Source organism: Chelonia mydas, chromosome 16 (assembly GCF_015237465.2).
Source record: "Chelonia mydas isolate rCheMyd1 chromosome 16, rCheMyd1.pri.v2, whole genome shotgun sequence".
Taxonomy (NCBI): Eukaryota; Metazoa; Chordata; order Testudines; family Cheloniidae; genus Chelonia; species Chelonia mydas.
The window spans coordinates 17097200-17119154 of record NC_057857.1 but is presented as its reverse complement, the minus strand read 5'-3'; the positions used below and the strand labels follow the sequence as shown (position 1 = coordinate 17119154).

General features: G+C 44.8%; 1 protein-coding gene across 6 annotated transcripts in view; it reads left to right on the top strand.

Annotated features, from left to right (window-relative positions):
• VAV2 (vav guanine nucleotide exchange factor 2) overlaps positions 1-21955 on the top strand; it is a 309428-nt gene that overhangs the window by 56906 nt on the left and 230567 nt on the right. For all 6 annotated transcript variants that reach the window (XM_037879836.2, XM_037879838.2, XM_037879837.2 and 3 more), the window contains exon 2: positions 3459-3575. In XM_037879836.2, the coding sequence (XP_037735764.1) occupies positions 3459-3575 (117 nt within the window). The remainder of the gene's footprint in view (positions 1-3458; positions 3576-21955) is intronic.

Here is a 21955-nt window from a genome sequence, read left to right as displayed (position 1 = left end):
GATTCTTCCTGGACTCGTGTCATCTATGTGAACTCGGCAACTGTCTGATGGCATATTCACTGTGGTGTTTGATGTTTTCCGCAGATATTACCTGGAGCACTAATTTAGCAACTGGTAGTGGGGCCACTGGCATGATAGTTTCCAAATTTGAATAAGATGCACAATGACAGCAGCAGGTAGCTCTTGTTTGATGGGGTTTTTAAAAAATATTTTTGCTCTTTGCTCATCTCCAGTGAGATGAGATTAGCTAGGTTGGATAGAACTAACCTTAGAATCTTGTTATGGCTCATGTCCACTCACCAGAAAAAATACTGTCAGGAGAAGACTTCTAGTTTGCTTTGATGCTGTGCTTGCTCCTTGATCTTTCTGAACTCAGATGCTGTGAAGTTGACTTCTTCAAAGACTTTGAACTGAAATTCTACAGCACAGATCTTGGGGGTTCAGTTTTTAAGTCCTCTGACTGCAAGGAGAGATTTTTGAATCCACTGCTGCGAGAGACAGTCATTCTTGTCCATAGATGCCAACCCTTATTTCTGCCTGTGCATTGGGACAACAGGGTGAGGCGGATGCTATGAATACTGCAAAAGAGGAAGGCAATTTTTTTGCATTCAGGATTATGAAAGGAAGCTCGCTTGTTGTCATCTGTAATTATGGTTAAAACCTGTGTCATTAACTTTTCAAATTGGAGGCTTAAAAGGATTTAAAGTAAATACTTAGTGGAAATTTGAGATGAATGAGATGTTAACAAAAAAACAAATCCCTTCTATAAGCAAATTAGTTTTGCATAGGCTGAAAGCGCCTGCAGAAGCCTGGAAGACTGAAGTGTACTATGAAGCCTATGCATTGGGACACCCACCCACCAGTATATATGTTGTAAGACAATTCTGTAGAGGCTTTCAGTCTATCAGAGTGTTAATTTTGTCTTTTCAATCACAAACACGATCATTCTGCCCCCTGGGTCTATTCAGCTAATGAGAATGTTCGGAGTTTATAATGATTCTGATGATGTAATGCCTCTAGCCTGTGTTTTATTGGTTGAGTTTTATTGTCTACTGCTGGAGCTGTGTGGGTGGAACTACACAATCTCCCTGTTTTGCCTGTTAAATTAGTTTCTCATTAATGAAGTGGTCTTTCTAATCCACTGCCTGACTCGGGTTGCCGTCTTTCTACTCTCACAAAACCAAACGCCCCGCCCCCACCCACTCCATCCCCCCTCCCTCTGTTCACTCTCCCCACCCTTACTCACTTGCTCATTTTCACTGGGCTGGGGGTTGGGTTGAAGAGTGGGGGGCTGAGAGCTCTGACTGGGGGTGTGGGTTCTGGTGTGGGGCCAGGGATGAGGTGTTTGGGGTGTAGGAGGGGGCTTTGGGCTAGGACTGTGGGGTTTGGAGGGGGATCAGGGCTAGGGCTGGGGCAGGGGGTTGGGGCATGGGGGGGAGTCAGAGGTGCAGGCTCCAGGTGGTGCTTACCTCAAGCAGCTCCCAGAAGCAGCGGCACATCCCCCCCATCCGGCTCCTAGGCGGAGGCACAGCCAGATGGCTCTGTGCACTGCTCCATTTGCAGGCACCTCCCCTGCAGCTCTCATTGGCTGCCATTCCTGGCCAATGGGAGCTATATAGTTGGCGCTTGTGGTGGGGGCAGCCCGAGAAGCCCCCTGGCTGCCCCTATGCATAGGAGCCGGAGGGGAGACATGCTGCTGCTTCCAGGAGCCGCATGGAGCCAGGGCAAGCAGGGAGCCTGCCTTGTCCCACTCTGCCACTGACCAGACTTCTAACGGCCCGGTCAGTGGTGCTGACCAGAGCTTCCTTTTTGACTGGGCATTCCGGACACCTGGCAACCCTATGCCTTACCCCTTAAATATAACCCCAAATGCAATAATATTTATAGGCACACTTTGTGCAGTTTTCTTTGTGGAGATATGGGTTGGCCAAGGAGGTTATGGTTTGATTCTTTGCAAATCTTTTGTTTGGTAGGTTTTAAATTGCATATTTATAAAGTTAGCAAGTAGTAATTTCTACCATGCTAAATTGGCCAATTGGGGACCGTTAACAGTACTATGTGACTACAATGTTACTGACCCAATGCAAACTGTGTGGCTGGTGCAACCAAATATACAATTTGAAACTTGCCCTGAGTAGTCATATGACATTATTTCTGTTCCTTGATTGGCTGATTTATGTAACAATGTGAGAATTAGGAATATTTGTGAATCATTTGTCGATGAGCAAGTAATCCATGGAGATTTTGCATAATGAGTACACTGGAGAATTTTGCATGGAAAACTTGCCAACAGAAAAAAGGTGAAATTAATTATTTGCTGCACAGTCATTCAGTCCGCTCTAATAAATAACATGGCTGAGAGCCAAACAACTGAAGCAACACCTTACTTCTCTCATCCCTTCCTTTCTTGTTGCCATACATTTAGTGTAGAAAGAGCCCTCTTTGTGTTCCCAGATTACAAGGTCACAGTGCAACAGTCCATTATTGCTGTTGTCAAAGATGACATTTTTTTTAAGAGGCATTGGATTACTCAGCCAATTGAGCCATATGGCTAGTGGCTGAACAATCTTAAGTATTTTATGGTGGTCACAAACGAGACAAGAATTCAGATGGGCTAAAATTAATGATGACCAAAACTCTGTGAAAACAATCTTCACTGTGAGAGACTTGCTGTGTTTATCTGTGATTTTTTTTTTTTTTTTTAAACTCATACCTAAGGCTCTCTGCTTAGTGACCTGCCTCTGATTTGGTCTACAAACTTCATTTCAGGTTGGATCACAAGAATGGCAGCTATCATCTGTATTCTAGCATGTCAATTCGCTGATACATCAGCGCATCGGAGGAAGTAGGAAGGGAAAAGTAAAGTACTGTTTGGATCGGCTGCCAATGGTTTCTGACCTGAGAGGGCAAAAAAAATTCATTTTTCTGTTCTTGCTTCTTTTTTCATGTCACTTGTATTTTTTATTTTTGTAAATATATGGGTGTGTGTGTGTGTGTGTCTGTCTGTCTGTCTGTCTGTGTATAGATACACACACACACACTCAGTATGTCTGAGACTTGCATGGGGAGCCATGGAATAGATTCAAATTGTCATTAGTTGCAAACTCAGTAATAGATTTTTATATAACTTTTAGCGTAACTTCTGCTCGACTTAGAGCTTGAAAAGGAAACGTCCTGCTCTTAAACTGTTTAGACCCTGTGCCTTGTGAACACACTTAAACTTCAAGTTTTGGTTTCCAACAGGGCCTCTGTTGATGGTATATTATTGAGAGCACACGCTCCATAATGGAGCAGTGGGGAACCTGTTTGTACTAGAATGCTCAGTAAACGAATGCATCTTCTCACCAGGCAGTTCCCATATTCTTCTTCACTTCCTGTTGCTTGCGAATTTTGATTGTCTACAGTAAGTTACTGTTACAGAATTACAGCCTTGTCTCTTTTTCCCCCTCTCTTTGCAGTTCCTCTGTTTGAAGAACATTCGAACGTTCTTGAAAGTCTGTCATGACAAATTTGGATTAAGGAACAGTGAGCTGTTTGACCCGTTTGACCTCTTCGACGTGCGGGATTTTGGAAAGGTAAAAGTTAACTCCTAATCTGTGTCGAAAAAGGGGTTTGAAAGCGCTTTTACTGCTGCTGGGAGCCCAGACCATTTTCGAAATGATCGGCCCAGCATTGGGCAGGACATACAACCAGCTTGGATTCTGCATGGCTCGTGTAACCCACACCCACTCTGTGGGGCACTCTGTCTCCCCCGCCCCTGGTGGTGGCTGGGTCCTGCGATCGATCGATGAGCCTGCTACATCCTTGACTTGCAGAGCCACCTCTGCTAAGCTCAGGCTGTGTAGAGGCTCCTGCTTTAGAACTGGTGCACTTTCTCTGACCCGAGTGGCTCGTCAAAGTTCAGGGCTCTGTGGGTGTTCCAGCTGGGAGTAGAACTTGGTCGTAGCCAGGTATTTCTTGCAGTCTTGTTTACTGACAAGGAACATACTGTGTCTCTGAATGCAGAAGGAAGCAAGAACAAAAAGGAGCTGTTTCTTAGCTTACAGCCCTGCAAGCCCCAGGGTGACACTGTGCTCACAGGTTACTGCTTGGTTTTCTTGCTCTTCCAGCCTCCCCCGCAATCTTGCCTATTCGGTTTCTTTCTATGTGTTTTCTGACAGACCCACACCTACTTGGTCACAATACCCACTTGACCCTTCTGTCCCCATGGGGCTAGTTTCTGGGCAGACTCTGCTAGGCTGTGTTTTAGGTGGTGCCCCTTAACCGTTTCTTACAGCTGTCTTAAATGGAGGACTCGTTCACCATCAGTTTCAACAAGGTTTTAACTCAACACAAAGCAAGGTTTCATCCATCTCACAACCGAACCCACAGGTCCCCATACTGGTTCAGTCTCTACTGCTGATGACCCACTCGGGTAAAAAGAAAAGGAGTACTTGTGGCACCTTGGAGCCTAACAAATTTATTTGAGCATAAGCTTTCGTGAGCTACAGCTCACAACACGCACATGTCAGGCAGGTGTATGCCGGCAGCAATTTACAATTCAGCTCAAAGATCCAATTCTACAGGAGTTTGAGCATCCTTTCAAAATTCTTCTTGCCTGTTCACCTAGGCCAAGTAAGCTGATGAGTGACATCTCCCAGGCACACGACAGATTTCCTTTTTGGGGAACAAAATATTGTAATGGTTGCTCATAAAAATATATAATTATTTACTGAGATGATGTTGTTGGAGGCAGTGGGTCTAGTGGATCTGGCAGAGCTCTGGGACTCAAGAGTCTTTGGTTCTGCTTCCTATTCTGCCACTGGCCTGGTGGCTCGCCTTGGGCAAGCTGCTTCACATCTCTGTTTCCCTTCCCTTTTGTCTCCTTAGATTTGCAATTGCTTCTGTCTCTCGATAGGTGTACATACAGTACTTAGTGCCGTGGGGTCCTAATCTCGGTTGAGGCCTCTGGGTGCACCTGCGATACGATAACCAAATATATAGAGACCAGTTTGTTTCCGTGATGGTGAGCAGATTTCAGGCTTGGGCTAGTTAATCCCCTAGATGCTTTTGAAAAATGTATCCAGAGACTTTTCCAACCAATAGCCCCTGGACAATAATTTTCTTTTGTTTGTGCTGTGTGTCACATAGATGAGAGAGCAAAGGGAGAATTTCCTTTTTCTGTGTTTAATGGCAGCACTGAATTCTGGATGAAGCCCAGGTGGAAGGGAGCTTCTGAATGGTTTTGACAAGAGAGTGTCTGTCTGATATCCCTTTTACTAGAATTCAATGGCATTAGCACTCTAATGTTACTTTGATGGATATCGGGTCTAGGGAAGCCTTCACACACAAGGCAGTATATTCTATTCTTTGGGCGATACTGGTGTTAAGAAGTCACTCAGCTCTTTTAGGAGCTATGCATTACTTTATCTTTCCTGAGCTACAAGGCATATGCTATGTGAAGGCATCCACTTTCCTGATTATCTGAAGAGTAGTTTTCCACTGGCTGATGGGGAAAGATTATATTATATTTATTGCCTAATTTATTTTGGGGACTATTATCTGGAACTTGCAATTGAAGGAGTTTGTTTTATGAGTTCGTGATTTATGAACCGCAAGGGGACTCTTGTTGTTTTGAGACTACAGATACGCAGAAGCTGGGCTGGGGGAAGAACTGTTGTATAGAATGCTGGTTTGCTTTCACATTTTGTTTGTTGCAGTTTATGGTACCAAATGGCTCAGCAAAGTTGTTAATTGGAGTTGCTTTTTTACCCTTTGAGACCATACCAGCTGCACATCATCCCATTCCTTTTCTATCTCACTCACAATCTAGCTGTGACTGGTCTCTAGGACATCATTCTGCCTCTGCTGAAAACAAACCAGAGGTTAAATAACGTGGGACATGACTTTCCATTTTGAATCACAAATTGTATAACTCCGGAGAGAGCAAAGGAGTCTTTAATTTAGATCCCCACTGGCCAAATGCAGACTTCATACACACAAAATTCTTCGTGGAGCCCATTCATTACTTAGATCAATAACACTTTTCAGATACAGGACACTTATGCCATGTAAGAGCCTTTTATATACAATGCAGAGTAATGGTTGACCATTTAATTATACGGAAAGCACAGAGTAACAGTGCGGGGTGTTTCTGTTTTCAGCTATCACTTATAGCTATTTCTGTCCTCCAAACTAGAAGGCCAGTTAGGTCATGATTACTAATAACTTTTGGACTTGCTGAAAGGTAATTATCAAGTAAAAAGGCAGGGGCATGTAGTTATTCTGTATTTACTTGTTAACCTTCATAGGCTGCCTGTAAATAAAGGGGCATTACCATTTAGTATGTGCAGGAGGTTTCAGATGGACATCTGGGTTCTTTACAATAAGAAAAATCCTAAAAGAACGCTCAAATTCTTCCCTCCTTCCCCCAAACAGGCTACATTTTCCAAAGCTGATGCTTTGCTCCTTTAGATATAGTGAGCCGGATCTTCAGCTGGTCTAAAGCAGTACGGACTTCAGTGGCACTACCGCCGATTTTACATCCGCTGACTTACTGCTGTGTCCATTTTCCTATTGACTCCTATTCTGAGCCTGAGGGACCCCCACTGTGTATTACACCTTAGATTTACATTGTCATTAACTCTTAGGGCCAGATGCTTGGGTGTGTCTGAGCTCAGTGCATGTGGGGAGGCTTCCTAGGTCGCGCTCCACCCCATCTCTACTGCTATAACCCTGAGGGCTCGGTCGTTCCCTGGCAAGAATGAAAGCAGCCTTGGGGCTGCTTTAATTGCACTGGCTAGAATGGCCCCCCAGAGGATTTTTCCTCAGTCCAGGATCTCTGGCTTTATGCCACCTCATAGTGCATGGGGTTTCCTAGCTGCCCTGTTAGGCCAGCTTTCCATCTGTCCGGGCAGCCTGAAGGGTCAAAGATCTGTCTCGCTCTTTTATCAGGCTCCGGACTTCAGAGAACTGAAAATAGTTGCCCCGTTGTTTCATTGCTGAAGAAATAAAAGTCCTACCTCAGTGACTGAAATACTCCTTTTATGGAGGGTGTGGGCATTTGCTTGGAGAATCTGACAGACGGATCTGCCGTTACAGGCTGACTCTCGGTTGCGAAGACACCGCATAGTCTGGTGGTTAAAAGTGAAACCTTGCAAGTCGGGAGTTCTAGTCTTGTCTTTGCTGTTCATTGGCAGTTGGACCTGGGGCGAGTCACTTCTCTGCTAGTTTTAGTGGCTTGTCTCACAGGTTGTTGAAGTTGGATTGAGGTTGGTAAAAGGTTTGGGGTCCTAAGGCAGAAAGAGCTACAGAAGTGAGAAGTCCCGTTGCTGTCATTGTGGGATGCTGGAACGCAGGACTTAAGCAAACAGATGCGTATTTTTCTTGGGTGTTGCATAGTTTTTCTTGCCATGTGTCATAATTACCCAAAAGAATTGCTTTCGATCAGGGGGTCTGCTGGCTTCCAGGGCTTTTCCCCTGTTTTTAGACCCTGCTGTGAAGCAATAATATTATGACAGTGACATGCCAAGATCCTGGCTGAGATTTCCAAAAGCGACTAATAGTTTTGGGCGTTTCAATTCTGGGTGTCTGATGAGATGCCTTTAAAAAGGCCTAATTTTCTGAGGGCAGGTGCTCAGCACCTTCTGTACAATGAGACCTCTGCAAAGTGTCTCAAGTTGGGCCTGCCAAATCAATAGTCACTTTTGAAAAGCTCAGCCCATGTGCGTGTGACTTCTCTGCAGCAGCCGTGGGTGTGGGATTCTGAGGAAGAAGCACACAGCTGTTTTCAATTTAGGGTCAGGTCCTGCAATGCACTGAGTTCCTCCTGAGAGGTACTGAGCACCCTTAACACCCACTGAAGGCAATGGGACTGCTCAGTCCTTTGAAGAATCCGGTCTGTAATAGCAAAGGGAACAAAAATAATGCCCAAGTACGTTTGTGTTTTTGCGCTGTACATATGTGCATTTAATTTAATGACAGTAATACCATAAAGCTTAGCTCTTGCATAGCTCTTCAATTTGTTGGCACCAGATGTAATGAGATAAGATGTACATAAATATGGATTAAACGCTCCATCACTCTGAGTCAGCATGGAGGCAGTGAGGTTCATGAAAGGGAGTTATTCACTTCCAATAACTTGCAGTAATACACTTAAGGTTTCTTTTTTGTAGGGAGATAATTCACTATCCATAAACCTGTGGAGTGTGCTATTTATTAACCTCCTACTTCTCTCTTCTGTACTCCCAGGCTTGTTTAACTGCCCTGACTTTCTGCTGAACTTGATGGAATGTTTCAAAGAACCTTTTTACGAGTCCTGGGTCTCTCACGGTCTGAACTGTAGGCGCGCAGTGATGCTGCTATAAAAATCAAAAGGGGAAGCCCAGTCATAAGTCCCTTGAAATATAGGGGGATGTTGACTCTTCTCGCATCGGAGATAAGCCAGTTGTTTCGGTGGGTGTGTTGCTTCTGGTACTGAGGCTCAAACTGTTTAAAGTTGGTTTAACTTTGCACATCCCTGGCTCACACAGATGGGCCTCAGCCGCAAAACTTGGATGTGGGTTTTAACTCTTCCAAATGTTTGGGGAGTTTTTGGGTGCAAGGGTTTTTCAGGCCCATCTTTGATCTGATCAGTTAGTCTTCACTTGCTGCTGGTGTCTCGTTGACCTGGCTCAGGAAGTTGTGCACCCCCCTGGTTTGTTTTTGCGTGTCTGGTGCCTGGGGAAGGAGGAGTGCGTGGCAAGGGACAGCGATGTGTGAATGTAGCATGCATGAGTGGCTGCAGCACTAGCATTTGAAGGAGGGAAGCGGTGAGGAGATAGTAGGGGAGCCTTCAGGGAAAGGGAAATATACTAGGCTGATAGGGATGTGGGGAGCGCTTATCATACGGTCAGATGAAAACTTAGTGTACAAATATTTACAGCATGTACGTAAAAATTCGGAATCACTTCTCATGTAAAGAAATAACTTTTCTCCCAAGAGGTTGCAGGATGCCCTGTGGACTAGTCTTGAAAAGGTCTAGACAGTCCAAAGCCAGGCCCAATCTTTCGGAACCTGATGCCATGGCGGCTCCATGTCTGTGACTTCCCCTTTCCCCCGTCCCACCTCCTTGTTTTCAGAGGTGCTGTGCACCCACAGCTCTTGTTTGTTTCGCTGGGAAGGGTGATGGCTGAGCTCCAGTGACAGCCAGGATGCTGCTGACTCAGGAGCTCTGCAGACAGAGCTGCAACAGATTTCTGGATTCTCCTGTGTTGGCGGCTGCTCTGCTCTTCCAGCCTTTCCTTGGTCCTCGTTGGCTGAAGCAGCATCTTGTGATCTCAAAATGCTGTTTGGATTCCACAATAATAGGAACGTTGATGAAAACCTGAGTGAGATGTACATTTGCACCGTAGCCTGGGAAGTTGAAGAATGCACCAAGGCAATGCGTAGATGCCCCAGCTCTGCAGAAACCAAGATGTCTGACACTAAAATTTACTCTCATCTTTTTTTTTTTTTTTAATTAAAACATCATTCATAGACAGGGCCCAATAATCAGAAGTACAGAACGCTTGCATCACCCGCTGACTTCAATGGAAGCTGTGGGGGCTCAGCAACGTCTACAATGTGCTCCGTTTTTTCCAAGCAACTGTGGTGTGAAATATTGCCAGAGTCAGAATATTACAGGATATAACTTTAATTCTTCTTGGTTTTGGTCATTAAAAGGGAGATTTTTTCAGAATCTCTCAAGGGATTCAGGCAGACACACATTCCCATTGGAAAGAATTGGCACGAGTGTTGCTAGTTTCTTAATCCATTTTTTGAAAAAGCGTCCCCTAAGATAACCATCTCCCCACTCTTTTTTTGTTTTAATACCCCTATGGCAATATTTTAGTGTGTGCCTTCAAAACCAGGCACTTATTTATAACCTGCTCTGTGTGCCGTAAGGGGGAGGGAGAGAGAATTATATGATATAATATAGGTAATTGAAAATTATAAGGCTCTGGGTAATGGATGTGTTCTGGTGCCATGATAAACAAAGACAGCTAAACGCCCACCCTTCCACCCACAGCCAAGCTGCTGGCAGTGCAAACAGCTTTGCTTTTCCCATCCTTTGTTTTGCTGGCTTACTGCAGCCAAGAAAGAATGAAAAGCGATGTGTTTTTCTTTAGAGTGGTCACTCTCCGGTTAGCTCTTTGCAAAAGCACTTGTAGGGGTTGGAGGGTGGGGGTGGGGGGGAGAGGGAGGGCCATTAGCAGAGCTGAATGTAACCAACTGCTATGGACCAACAGCTGATCTTAACACTGGAGTTCATCCTCTGGGGCATGTCCCCTGTTTGTTTACAAATCCTCACGTTGAATGCCCTACAGAACAGATTTCTCCTTATTATAAGTCCCTGCTGACTAGTCTGGTGACCACTGCGTGGTAGTTGGCTGTGTATCCAGAAAGGGGCAGAATCGGAGATAAAAATGGTTCTACTCGCTGAACAGCTTGTCAAATGTTGGGGTGGGTGGGCGGGTTGGGATGTGAGAAGAATTCTCCAAAAAAAGGGTGTGTATATTTCTTTAGTGTAACTGGCCTGCAGAGAGAGAGTGTGTGGGTGTGAGAGAGAGCATAATATTTGCAGATCTTTACTTTCAGAAATGAAAGATGACTGCACAAACCCATCAAGACACCTAGCGCCTACCATGTCTGTTCTTGACATGAACATGCTGAGATTACAGACTGCTGTAGCATACTAGTTATTTAAAAGAGCTGCAGAATTGCAGGGAGACATCCCAGTCTGTCTTAGAGCGAGCTGATTTGTAGCTCAGCTGGAATCCAGTCATAGAACATTTGGCCTAAAATTTTAAAACTGCGGTGGAACCATTAAGAGGCCTGGGGCTCTAGATACCAGGGCGAACAGTAAAAATGGAAAAAGCAGGTTGAATTGTGTGTGTAAAAATTCTTCAAAGCAAGGGCCATTTGGCTTTTTGGCAGGAGGTAAAATAATATCAAGCTTCATATTGTCTGTAATCCTGTGATCATAAAAACTTAATCTAGTTTAGAACTAAGAAGCTGCTATGATAAATGGAAAAGTGTGTGTGTGTGTGTATGTGTTGGGGGGGGAACAACCCACCTTGACTCTGTTACTAGACAAACTTTTTATCCTTTCCTCTTACCAAATGTTGCAAAGTGGTTAGTTGTAATTTATTTGGGGGAGAGGTGCTCCAAAATTTTAAAACTACACTCAGCAGGTGCAGTGTGTCTAACAGATGTTTTCAGCTAAAATACTAAAAGTATGTACAGGAAGCCTTGTTACTGTACTTCCTTAAAACACAAGACAAATGAATTTCAGATTTCTGTGGCTGCTCAAGCATATACCAGACAGTGCTTTCTGTTATGCAGGGTATTGCAGACAGTTGGGATTTGTTTAAACATTACTATGTTTAGCCTTTAATTGATAGTGATGACTGATGCCATATGCCTAAAGAAAAGTCCGCATTTAGGCTCTGATACTGTGGGACAGGGTTTTACCAGTCCAGAACCAGTGGCTGGATGACAATCTTACACTTTATGCTCTTCAGGGCAGGAACTGTCCCTTACTTTGGGTTTGTTCAGCACCAGCCAGAATGGGTCCTCAAATTTGGTCGCAACTTTAAGTTTCCATTCGGTAGGCAATGTTGATATTTCAGAATTTGGTTTTTTTCTGAATTGGAATTAAAATTTAGATTTTTTTTTCCCCCATGAAATGAAATTTTAAACAAATTTTCTCCTTGGGTTGATTGGGGATGTTTTGTGTTGATAAAATCAAAAGGATTACTTCTGATTTTGACTTTTGAAAAATAAATAAATTGAGGGGAAAAAATCAAAACAGTGGTTTAAAAATGGAAAAATTGAAGTGCTTTGTTTTGATTTGTTCCAAATGAAATTTCATTGAAATCAACCTGCAAAAGAGTCTCAAGAAAGAGTGGCATTTTCTGATGTGCTAGAGCTAACAATTGAAAGCCTGATGCAGAGACATACCTATGAAATCACTCTCTCGCCATCTGGAGGGGTATGCTACATAGAGTGAAACCTCCTATGTAGCAAGTATTTAATTGCACAATAATCATGTTAAATGAGCTGAATCTCTATCCTGTGCATTTCAGAGCTCTCCAATATGTCATGACTTCAAGAATAAAAACCCTTCTTTGTCCCATAAATAACTGACCCTGGAATAAAGTTTTAGGTGTAAAGAACCTAACTACATGGGGAATTTGGTAGATCATAAAGGTAAATGCACATTAATTAAGTCAAACGTTTGGCAAAGGAGTGAGGTTCCTAGATCAAAAATAACACTTAGGGCCTGTCTATGTGGTGCAGCAGTGCACCCCGGAGCAGTGTGAATTATCAAGCGATCAGAAGTGTTTCACTCTAGTTGCCCTATGCAGATCCCATATTGACACAGTATGCATCCGATGAAGTGAGCTGTAGCTCACGAAAGCTTATGCTCAAATAAATTGGTTAGTCTCTAAGGTGCCACAAGTACTCCTTTTCTTTTTACGCTCTAAAAGGTTCGTAGTGTGTTGATGTAGTACTGTTTCAATCGTGCACTAGATACCTTTGAGAGCACAGCAGTGGGGTCTGCCCGGGGCAGTTAGAGCGCCTTTAAAATGTTGTACTCTACACTTTGCATCTGTCTGGTGCATATTGCAGACAAGCCTGTTAGTGTCTTTTCATCCAAGGTTACCTCAAGGAGAAGTGCCTTGTAAAGATACGTTCGCAAAGTATGTTACCCTGAATTTTCAAATGGGGAAACTGAGGCACAGGCTGGGTGAGTTTGACACTACTGGAAACTCAGGCGAGTTGGCAACAGGATACAAGTGTTCTTATTTCTGATGCTTTGCTCGAACCATGAGACAGCAGTGCCTCTTTGGATGGCAAAGTATGTTTTGAGCCAGAACTCTAAGAATGGTTAGTGTCCTGTTACACACAAAGGAACTTCCATTGGAGAATGAGCACTCTCTAAAAGAGGGCTACTTTTAACTTTTTTGCATGCTGTACCCTCAAACCCTCCTTTTAAAGCTATGCCAGTAAAACTGCACTGCAGCAAGGTGGCAGAAGTTAGTGTGTGTCTGGGAGCCCTCAGGCATCCTCTATTGTCGTATTTATAGGGGATTGTAGCAGCACGGTGGGTACAGTATTTGAGAGGCAAGCATGTAGGTATCTGTAGAGGCCAGTAATAATCCCACGCCTTACAGTTTTATGCACCGGAGGGTTCTGATGGATGCAATTTTCTGCTGGATCTTTAATGCAAACCCTCTTGTGATAATACAACTGAACCCTGCCAGCCCAAATAGCACGAGCCCCATGCTGTGTGCCCAACCTGTGGGCTGGGCCCCACCAGGTAATGTTCCCTGGCATCCTCTTGGTCACAGTTAGCCCTGTATTGATTCCAGCTTAAGAAGCACGCCTCCTTTTGAAATCTGGCAGCTTGGGATGTGCAGTGAGTGGATTGGAATCCCGTTGATGGGAAACATGTAATACACCCTTGGGTGGCCCTTGACTGTGGCATTCTGAGCGCTTGCTGCTCTTGTTCAGCTTGACGGTGGTGGGAGGGAAGGAGTGTGTTGAGGGACTGCTGCTCCGTATACAGCTGCTGGAACTCTCAGCAGCAGACATGCATCTGCACTGATGCCACTGGAGGAAAGGATCCACTTACAACCGGCAAATCCTGCTCAATATTTAATAGGTCTTTAGTGCGACCATTTAAGAGGAAGAAGGATCCTTCCTCTTCACCCAGAGGCTGTGGGTATCGGCAGTGGGCTCCTGTGCAATGAAATGCTTTGCCCTTGCTTGTCATTTCTTGCCATGGTGCAAGTAAGAAATCCCAGATCCCACCACCTATCTTTTTTCCAGTGGGCTCAAGGTGTGTTCTAGGGTCAGCCTGGGCAGAGCACGCTGGGGCAGTGATGGGTTTGCAACATGGATGCAGGCCTTTGCTCTTCTGTGACTCAACTCCGTGATGTGAACTGACAAAAATTTGAGCGTGGATCCTTCTGCCATTGCACTTAGGTTTTGGAACTGTCTCTCGGTACTCGGTGTGCCAAACCACTTCCTGCTCCTAGCTCAAAGCCCTTTCAAAGAGGGTCCCACAAAGAACACAGGCTGTGATTTTTAGACTGGTGTGTGTCCGATACAGACACACGGGCCCAGTTCTGCAATCCTTCCTGACCCGGGGTGAAACTCACTCCTGCGTAGGACGCCTGTGCACCACTTCGGCTCTGCACTGGCGTGAATTTTCCTTGCTAAGTAGCATTCACTCAAACTGCCCTTTTGTTGTCAGTGGGGCTGTCTATGCAAGTCGTGTCCAACGTGAGTAAGGATTGCAGCATAAGGCCACTGGATTGTAAGCTCCTTTGGGTAGGGGCCGCCACTTCTGCTTGCATAATATTGAGGGAATTGATGGGGCTCCAATAATAATCAACCCACAGAAGATTTTAGGTGCCATGAATCTACCCTGTGCCTTTTCCTTGTTTCTTTTCTTTCCCCCCCACCCCACCGCCCCTTACAAATCTGGACTGTTCATAGCCCTGCAGCTTTCCAGTGAAACTGAAAGCGCCAGAAATGTTGGTTCTGGGAAGTTTTTTCTTTTCTTTTCTTTTCTTTTCTTGGCTGCTTTCCCCCGGATTTTCCAAAGGGTCCCATTACGGGGTATTATGTTTCAGATCAAACAAGTATGCACAAGACCCTCCCCACTCCCATCGTTTGGTTCGGAGAATTTCTGCTGGTAGGCCTTAAGTAACCTTTGGAATATTTAACATTCATGTAATCAAAGATATTGATCAGGGTATATTTAGTTTTTTTCTGAGCATGTATAAATTGTTTTTCGTTACTCTTGTGAGCGTTCTGACCTCTGCTCTCTGTAATTTTATACAAGCCCCCGGAAACGGGGCTCAAGTTTTTTTTATGCATAGCTGGGAATGGTAAAACATTTACTGAAGTCGTTCTCATCAAAAGTCAACCTGTTTCCTACAGCCCAACGGTTTTGAGAAAAGACTGGTATTACTTGAACCCTTAGAGGTCATTCTCCCTGAATAGCTTTTACTATGTCTTGCCAGGTTTAAGAGACTTAGTGACACCGTCAACTTGAAAATCACAGCTGTGGTTGAAATCTTTGTACCATCTATAGTTACAAGTCAGACCTTAGATTACCACAACTGGAAGACGTTAGCAGGCAAAGTGCATTTCTCTCCATGTTTTCAGTGTTTACTTTGTGCATCTGACAGCACTTGGTGTATGGCCTGGAGGGGAGGGAGGGATCTCAGGAAATACTATTTAAAGGGAACTTTTATCAGTAACTGGAATTTTTGAAATTCGTCGCTTTCAAAAACATTCACGCTGATAGAGCCCCGTTAACATTTTCCATGCTGGGGGGTGACCTGCTACCTACAACTGCAAAAGCTGCATATGGTCTTTCTTGTTAGAACTGTTTTGCATTAACATGCAAAGAATTTATTTTTAGGGCCCATTTTTAGGCTTGTATGCCATAGGCAATCAGGTTAAACCTGGGTTCTGAGTTATTCCTAGAGGGTGAGATCTTACAGCAACACTTTTAGTGATAGCGACTCCGAGAGGTGTAGATCACGAGTTGTATAAGTAATTAAAGGTGCCCAAAGTTTCCGATACCTTTAAGCAGTTGAGTGTGTTGCATACCAAGGCCCTGATTCTGGAAACACTTAACCCCATGCGCAGTGTGACTCATGTGAATAGCTCAATTGAAGTAAATGGGATTACTGACATGAGACTGGTTACACAGATGCTGAAGTCCTTGTAATATTGGGGTCAAAGTTTAGAACCCCGATTCTGCAGTTCTCCCCCTTCTTTCTCCCAGGCAGTTCTTCTCCAAGCACTTGTGCAGTGGAGGGGAGGCTGAGGAGCTGGAATTAAACCCTGGTTCACCAAGGCCTGAAGAGAGAGGAGATCACCATTCACCATCATGCCTTTAATAGCAAGACACCTATTGGGGAGCCAGACAGAGCTCTTCTGTTTTGTTGTTTAAAACCTGCCGCTAGGCTAAAATATCTCTGGAACCGTAAAACCTGGTACTAAGGGTTGTCCCAAGTTCCTTGTATACAATAGAGGTAATGAATTTACTTTTTCACAAATTCACATGGGAGTAAATTTGCATCGGTGTCACACATAAGAAATGAAAGAATAAGTGTCAGTCGAAAGTCAGTTACCTGGTAGCTCCATGAGCCCTAAAATGGTGCCAGGTATCGTTTTCCATCTCTGATGAGAATTCCGCCCGATACTTGTTGATATGCAAAAATCAGTTTATTATTAGAGCAGGTCGGAAAATGTGTTTTTGTGGAAAATTTTGATGAGACTAAAAATAGTTTTTGTCCATTTTGTGTAGAAAATTTAGATTTTTTTTTTTTCTCAGCAAACATTTGAATGCCAAAATATTTTGGGTAAAACCAGAAATATTTCAATTTAGAGATGCAGCTGAGGTGCCTCAGGGATTTGTTGGTGGTTTTTTGGGTGCCTCATGCTCCCATTCTCTTCTACATCTCCCACGATGCACCACTGGATCTCCTGTTGGAGAGGGGAGGCACTGCATCATGGGAGTCCTTGGCCATAGTGCATCATGGAAGTAGTAGTCTGGTGACGGTGCCCATCCATGGAGGGAGAATGGAAACGCAAGGCAACTGAACTACAGCTTCCTTGAGGCACTCCAGGAGGATACCCAAAATAAAATATTCTGGAATGTCGGTGTTCAGTTTTTTTAACTAAAAAGAAATCCCCAGTCTGGGTGGGGTGTAATCATGTTCAGATGGGTTTTCAAAGCCACTCTCTAGACTATGCCATACAAAGTGAGGCTGGAATGACTGACCCAACAGAAAACTGTCTGCATTAGCAAGAGCCACTAAGCGTAACATTCTGTTGAATGGAGACCGCTTCCCATTGGAGCACCCTAAAGATTAGGGTTAGGGGTTTTTATTTATACGAACCCTTTTTATTTTGCTGGCTTGTAGCCTTTTGCTGCGACTGGCTGAAAGCCTGGAGTGGGAGAAAGAACAACCCAGCTGCCGTGAAAACCAGGCCGTGCAGCTCAGTGCTCTACCCGCAGTCAAATGACCGCTCTGACTCATTCTTGGCATTTCTCTGATTGATCTAATGAGCCTCAGATGTTGATACTGTAGCTGGTTCATTTACGCTTTCAGTCTTAATGGTGTGTATGTAAAGTGAGACATTCTCATCTTCCACATCATTCACTTCCCGCTAATCACATAGGGAAAATGCCATCACTGTTGCAAGAGAGCAACATTTCCGCACCACGGGTAAAACTAAACGACCTGGGCACACGCCACTTTGCAGCCCTTTCCTTGGCTTCCCATCCCAGTCCCGTCATGAGTCCTTTTCGGAACTTTGGAGCCAGCTTGCAATCGCTCAATGTTCTGCAGACATTTTGACTAATAGGCATGTCTTAGAGAGGTGGTTGGTTTAGCATTGTCCGAGATTTATCTTTGGTGAACAGATGGTGAAGATTTTGCAGCTTTGTTGCTTAAGTTTAATAAAGGTGGCGACTACTTCAGGACACAGCAGCAACATGCAAATAGCTTGTAAATAACTGAATAAAACTAAGCCGTGGGATGGGGGGGTGCTTTTGGGATTTTTTGAGTGGCGCTACCTTGGCTTATGCTGATAACAGCCTCACGTCATTCCCTTTACCCAGTGCTACTTATTGATGAGTATCTTCTCCTGGGAGAGCCTCCTTGCATCTTTCTTCCTCATCAACTGCCCCCAGATAACCTAGTTCAGCCAGGCGCCACAAGTACTCCTTTTCTTTCTGCGGATACAGACTAACATGGCTGCTACTCTGAAACCTTCAGCAAGGTATAGAATATATCAGGGTTGGAAGAGACCTCAGGAGGTCATCTAGTCCAACTCCCTGCTCAAAGCAGGACCAATCCCCAACTAAATCATCCCAGCCAGGGCTTTGTCAAGCCTGACCTTAAAAATATCTAAGGAAGGAGATTCCACCACCTCCCTAGGTAACGCATTCCAGTGTTTCACCCCCTCCTAGTGAAAAAGTTTTTCCTAATGTACAACCTAAACCTCCCCCACTGCAACTTGAGACCATTACTCCTTGTTCTGTCATCAGCTACCACTGAGAACAGTCTAGTTCCATCCTCTTTGGAACCCCCTTTCAGGTAGTTGAAAGCAGCTATCAAATCCCCCCTCATTCTTCTCTTCCACAGACTAAACAATCCCAGTTCCATCAGCCTCTCCTCACAAGTCATGTGTTCCAGACCCCTAATCATTGTTGTTGCCCTCCGCTGGACTCTTTCAAATTTTTCCACATCCTTCTTGTAGTGTGGGGCCCAAGCCTGGACACAGTACTCTAGATGAGGCCTCGCCAATGTCGAATAGAGGGGAACGATCACGTCCCTCGATCTGCTGGAAATGCCCCTACCTATACATCCCAAAATGCCATTGGCCTTCTTGGAAATAAGGGCACACTGTTGACTCATATCCAGCTTCTCGTCCACTGTAACCCCTAGGTCCTTTTCTGCAGAACTGCTGCCGAGCCATTCGGTCCCTAGTCTGTAGCAGTGCATGGGATTCTTCCATCCTAAGTGCAGGACTCTGCACTTGTCCTTGTTGAACCTCATCAGATTTCTTTTGGCCCAATCCTCTAATTTGTCTAGGGCCCTCTGTATCCTATCCCCACTCTCCAGCGTATCTACCTCTCCTCCCAGTTTAGTGTCATCTGCAAACTTGCTGAAGGTGCAATCCACACCATCCTCCAGATCATTTATGAAGATATTGAACAAAACCGGCCCGAGGACCGACCCTTGGGGCACTCTACTTGATACCGGCTGCCAACTAGACAAGGAGCCATTGATCACTACCCGTTGAGCCCGACAATCTAGCCAACTTTCTACCCACCTTATAGTCCATTCATCCAGCCCATACTTCTTTAACTTGCTGGCAAGAATACTGTGGGAGACAGTGTCAAAAGCTTTGCCAAAGGCAAGGAATAACACGTCCACCGCTTTCCCCTCATCCACAGAGCCAGTTATCTCGTCATAGAAGGCAATTAGATTAGTCAGGCATGACTTTCCCTTGGTGAATCCATGCTGACTGTTCCTGATCACTTTCCTCTCCTCTAAGTGCTTCAGAATTGATTCCTTGAGGACCTGCTCCATGATTTTTCCAGGGACTGAGGTGAGGCTAACTGGCCTGTAGTTCCCAGGATCATCCTTCTTCCCTTTTTTAAAGATGGGCACTACATTAGCCTTTTTCCAGTCATCCGGGACTTCCCCGGATCGCCATGAGTTTTCAAAGATAATGACCAATGGCTCTGCAATCACATCCACCAACTCCTTTAGCACTCTCGGATGCAGTGCATCCGGCCCCATGGACTTGTGCTCTTCCAGCTTTTCTAAATAGTCCCGAACCATTTCTTTCTCCACAGAGGGCTGGTCACCTCCTCCCCATGCTGTGCTGCCCAATGCAGCAGTCTGGGAGCTGACCTTGTTCGTGAAGACAGAGGCAAAAAAAGCATTGAGCACATTAGCTTTTTCCACATCCTCTGTCACTAGGTTGCCTCCCTCATTCAGTAAGGGGCCCACACTTTCCTTGACTTTCTTCTTGTTGCTAACATACATGAAGAAACCCTTCTTGTTACTACTCTTAACATCTCTTGCTAGCTGCAACTCCAGGTGTGATTTGGCCTTCCTGATTTCACTCCTGCATCCCCGAGCAATATTTTTATACTCTTCCCTGGTCATTTGTCCAATCTTCCACTTCTTGTAAGCTTCTTTTTTGTGTTTAAGATCAGCAAGGATTTCACTGTTAAGCCAAGCTGGTCGCCTGCCATATTTACTATTCTTTCTACACATTGGGATGGTTTGTCCCTGTATCCTCAATAAGGATTCTTTAAAATACAGCCAGCTCTCCTGGACTCCTTTGCCCCTCATGTTATTCTTCCAGGGGATACTGCCCATCAGTTCCCTGAGGGAGTCAGAGTCTGCTTTTCTGAAGTCCAAGGTCCATATTCTGCTGCTCTCCTTTCTTCACTGTGTCAGGATCCTGAACTCGACCATCTCATGGTCACTGCCTCCCAGGTTCCCATCCACTTTTGCTTCCCCTACTACTTCTTCCCAGTTTGTGAGCAGCAGGTCAAGAAGAGCTCTGTCCCTAGTGGGTTCCTCCAGCACTTGCACCAGGAAATTGTCCCCTACACTTTCCAAAAACTTCCTGGATTGTCTGTGCACCGCTGTATTGCTCTCCCAGCCCATATCAGGGTGATTGAAGTCTCCCATGAGAACCAGGGCCTGCGATCTAGTAACTTCCGTGAGTTGCCGGAAGAAAGCCTCGTCCACCTCATCCGCCTGGTCCGGTGGTCTATAGCAGACTCCCACCACGACATCGCCCTTGTTGCTCACACTTCTAAACTTAATCCAGAGACACTCAGGTTTTTCTGCAGTTTCATACTTGAGCTCTGAGCAGTCATACTGCTCCCTTACATACAGTGCAACTCCCCCACCTTTTCTGCCCTGCCTGTCCTTCCTGAACAGTTTATATCCATCCAGTCACGTGAGTTATCCCACCAAGTCTCTGTTATTCCAATCACATCATAATTCCTTGACTGTGCCAGGACTTCCAGTTCTCCCTGTTTGTTTCCCAGGCTTCTTGCATTTGTGTATAGGCACTTGAGATAACTCGCTGATCGTCCCTCTTTCTCAGTAAGAGGCAGGAGCCCTGCCCTCTCGCGCGCTCCTGCTCGTGCTTCCTCCCGGTATCCGGTATCCCAGGTAGTTAAGCGTGTGAGTAGTCTCATTAACATCAGTTGGGGCTGCTCATGTACTTAAAATTAAGCATATGCTTAAGTAGCTTGCTGCATCTTCCATGCCTGTTCTTCTTAATTTTTCTTGTCCTCTGCTGTTGTGATTCGGAGCACATTTAAGGCAGTACATTGGTTTTGGAACATGGTTTGAGGTACAGAGTGGCTTGCCAAAGGTCACACAGGGTATTTGTAGCAGAGCAGAAATAGAGCCTGGACCTCCTGTGGCCCAGGCTAACGCTCTAACCATTGGACCATCATTCCTCTAAGTGTGCATAGTCCCATTGATGGCAGCTGAATTACTCACGTGAGTAGGAGGCTTATTCATGCAAAGATCAAGCCCTGAAGTTGCAGTGAATGTTGCTTTTTGAAATGTGTGCCGTATAACTGGGATTGCATTTTTACCAATAGTATGAGTCTGTTAGAACTAGGGGAGTAATTTCCAAATTGTCCCTGTTTTTGTGAATGTTTGTTAAAAATGTTGGAGATGGAGCTTTTTGCTTCTAAATCCCATAGGTGCTTTTGAAAATCTCCACTACGTTGTTGAGTTTAGAACTGTATAATGACTCCCTTATAGGACTGTAAGCCAATAGGGAAAATAATATGCCATCCTACGAGACTGTACTATAATATTTTGCAGTATGACCATAACTTCTGGTCTGAAGGAGCCAGTTGCACTCTGTCCTGTTTTTCTACCACATGCTCCAAATATTCATATTAGTCGCTTTGTGTCACTCCTGCCATGGTAATATCAGGAAGGCTGCCCGTGAAATTCAACTCTCCAGCTTCTGAATCATATCTATTAGAGCTGGAAGAGAGCTGTTGGTTCATAACCATTCCATCCCCGAGGGCCAGTGTGCGTGTCCCCTGCAATATATATTATAATAATTCTAGAGGGTGGCAGTTTAGTTAGAAGAGATGGGCCTTTCCCTGTTTCCCAGGGGATACTGTTTCTAATCTTGTTAGGAAGATTTTCGTGATACTTAGCTTAGTTTCCTTTATTTAATTTCATCCTGTTTCACCTAGTTATATTCCACTTGTACAACCCTAAGCAATTCATTGCCCACCTTGGTGTGTGTTACTCTGAAGGTATCTATACATGAGTAACATGTCCTTGCATACTAACGATACAAATGAAAGGGGCGGGGGTGTGTGTGAGAGAGAGAGACAATGGACCACATG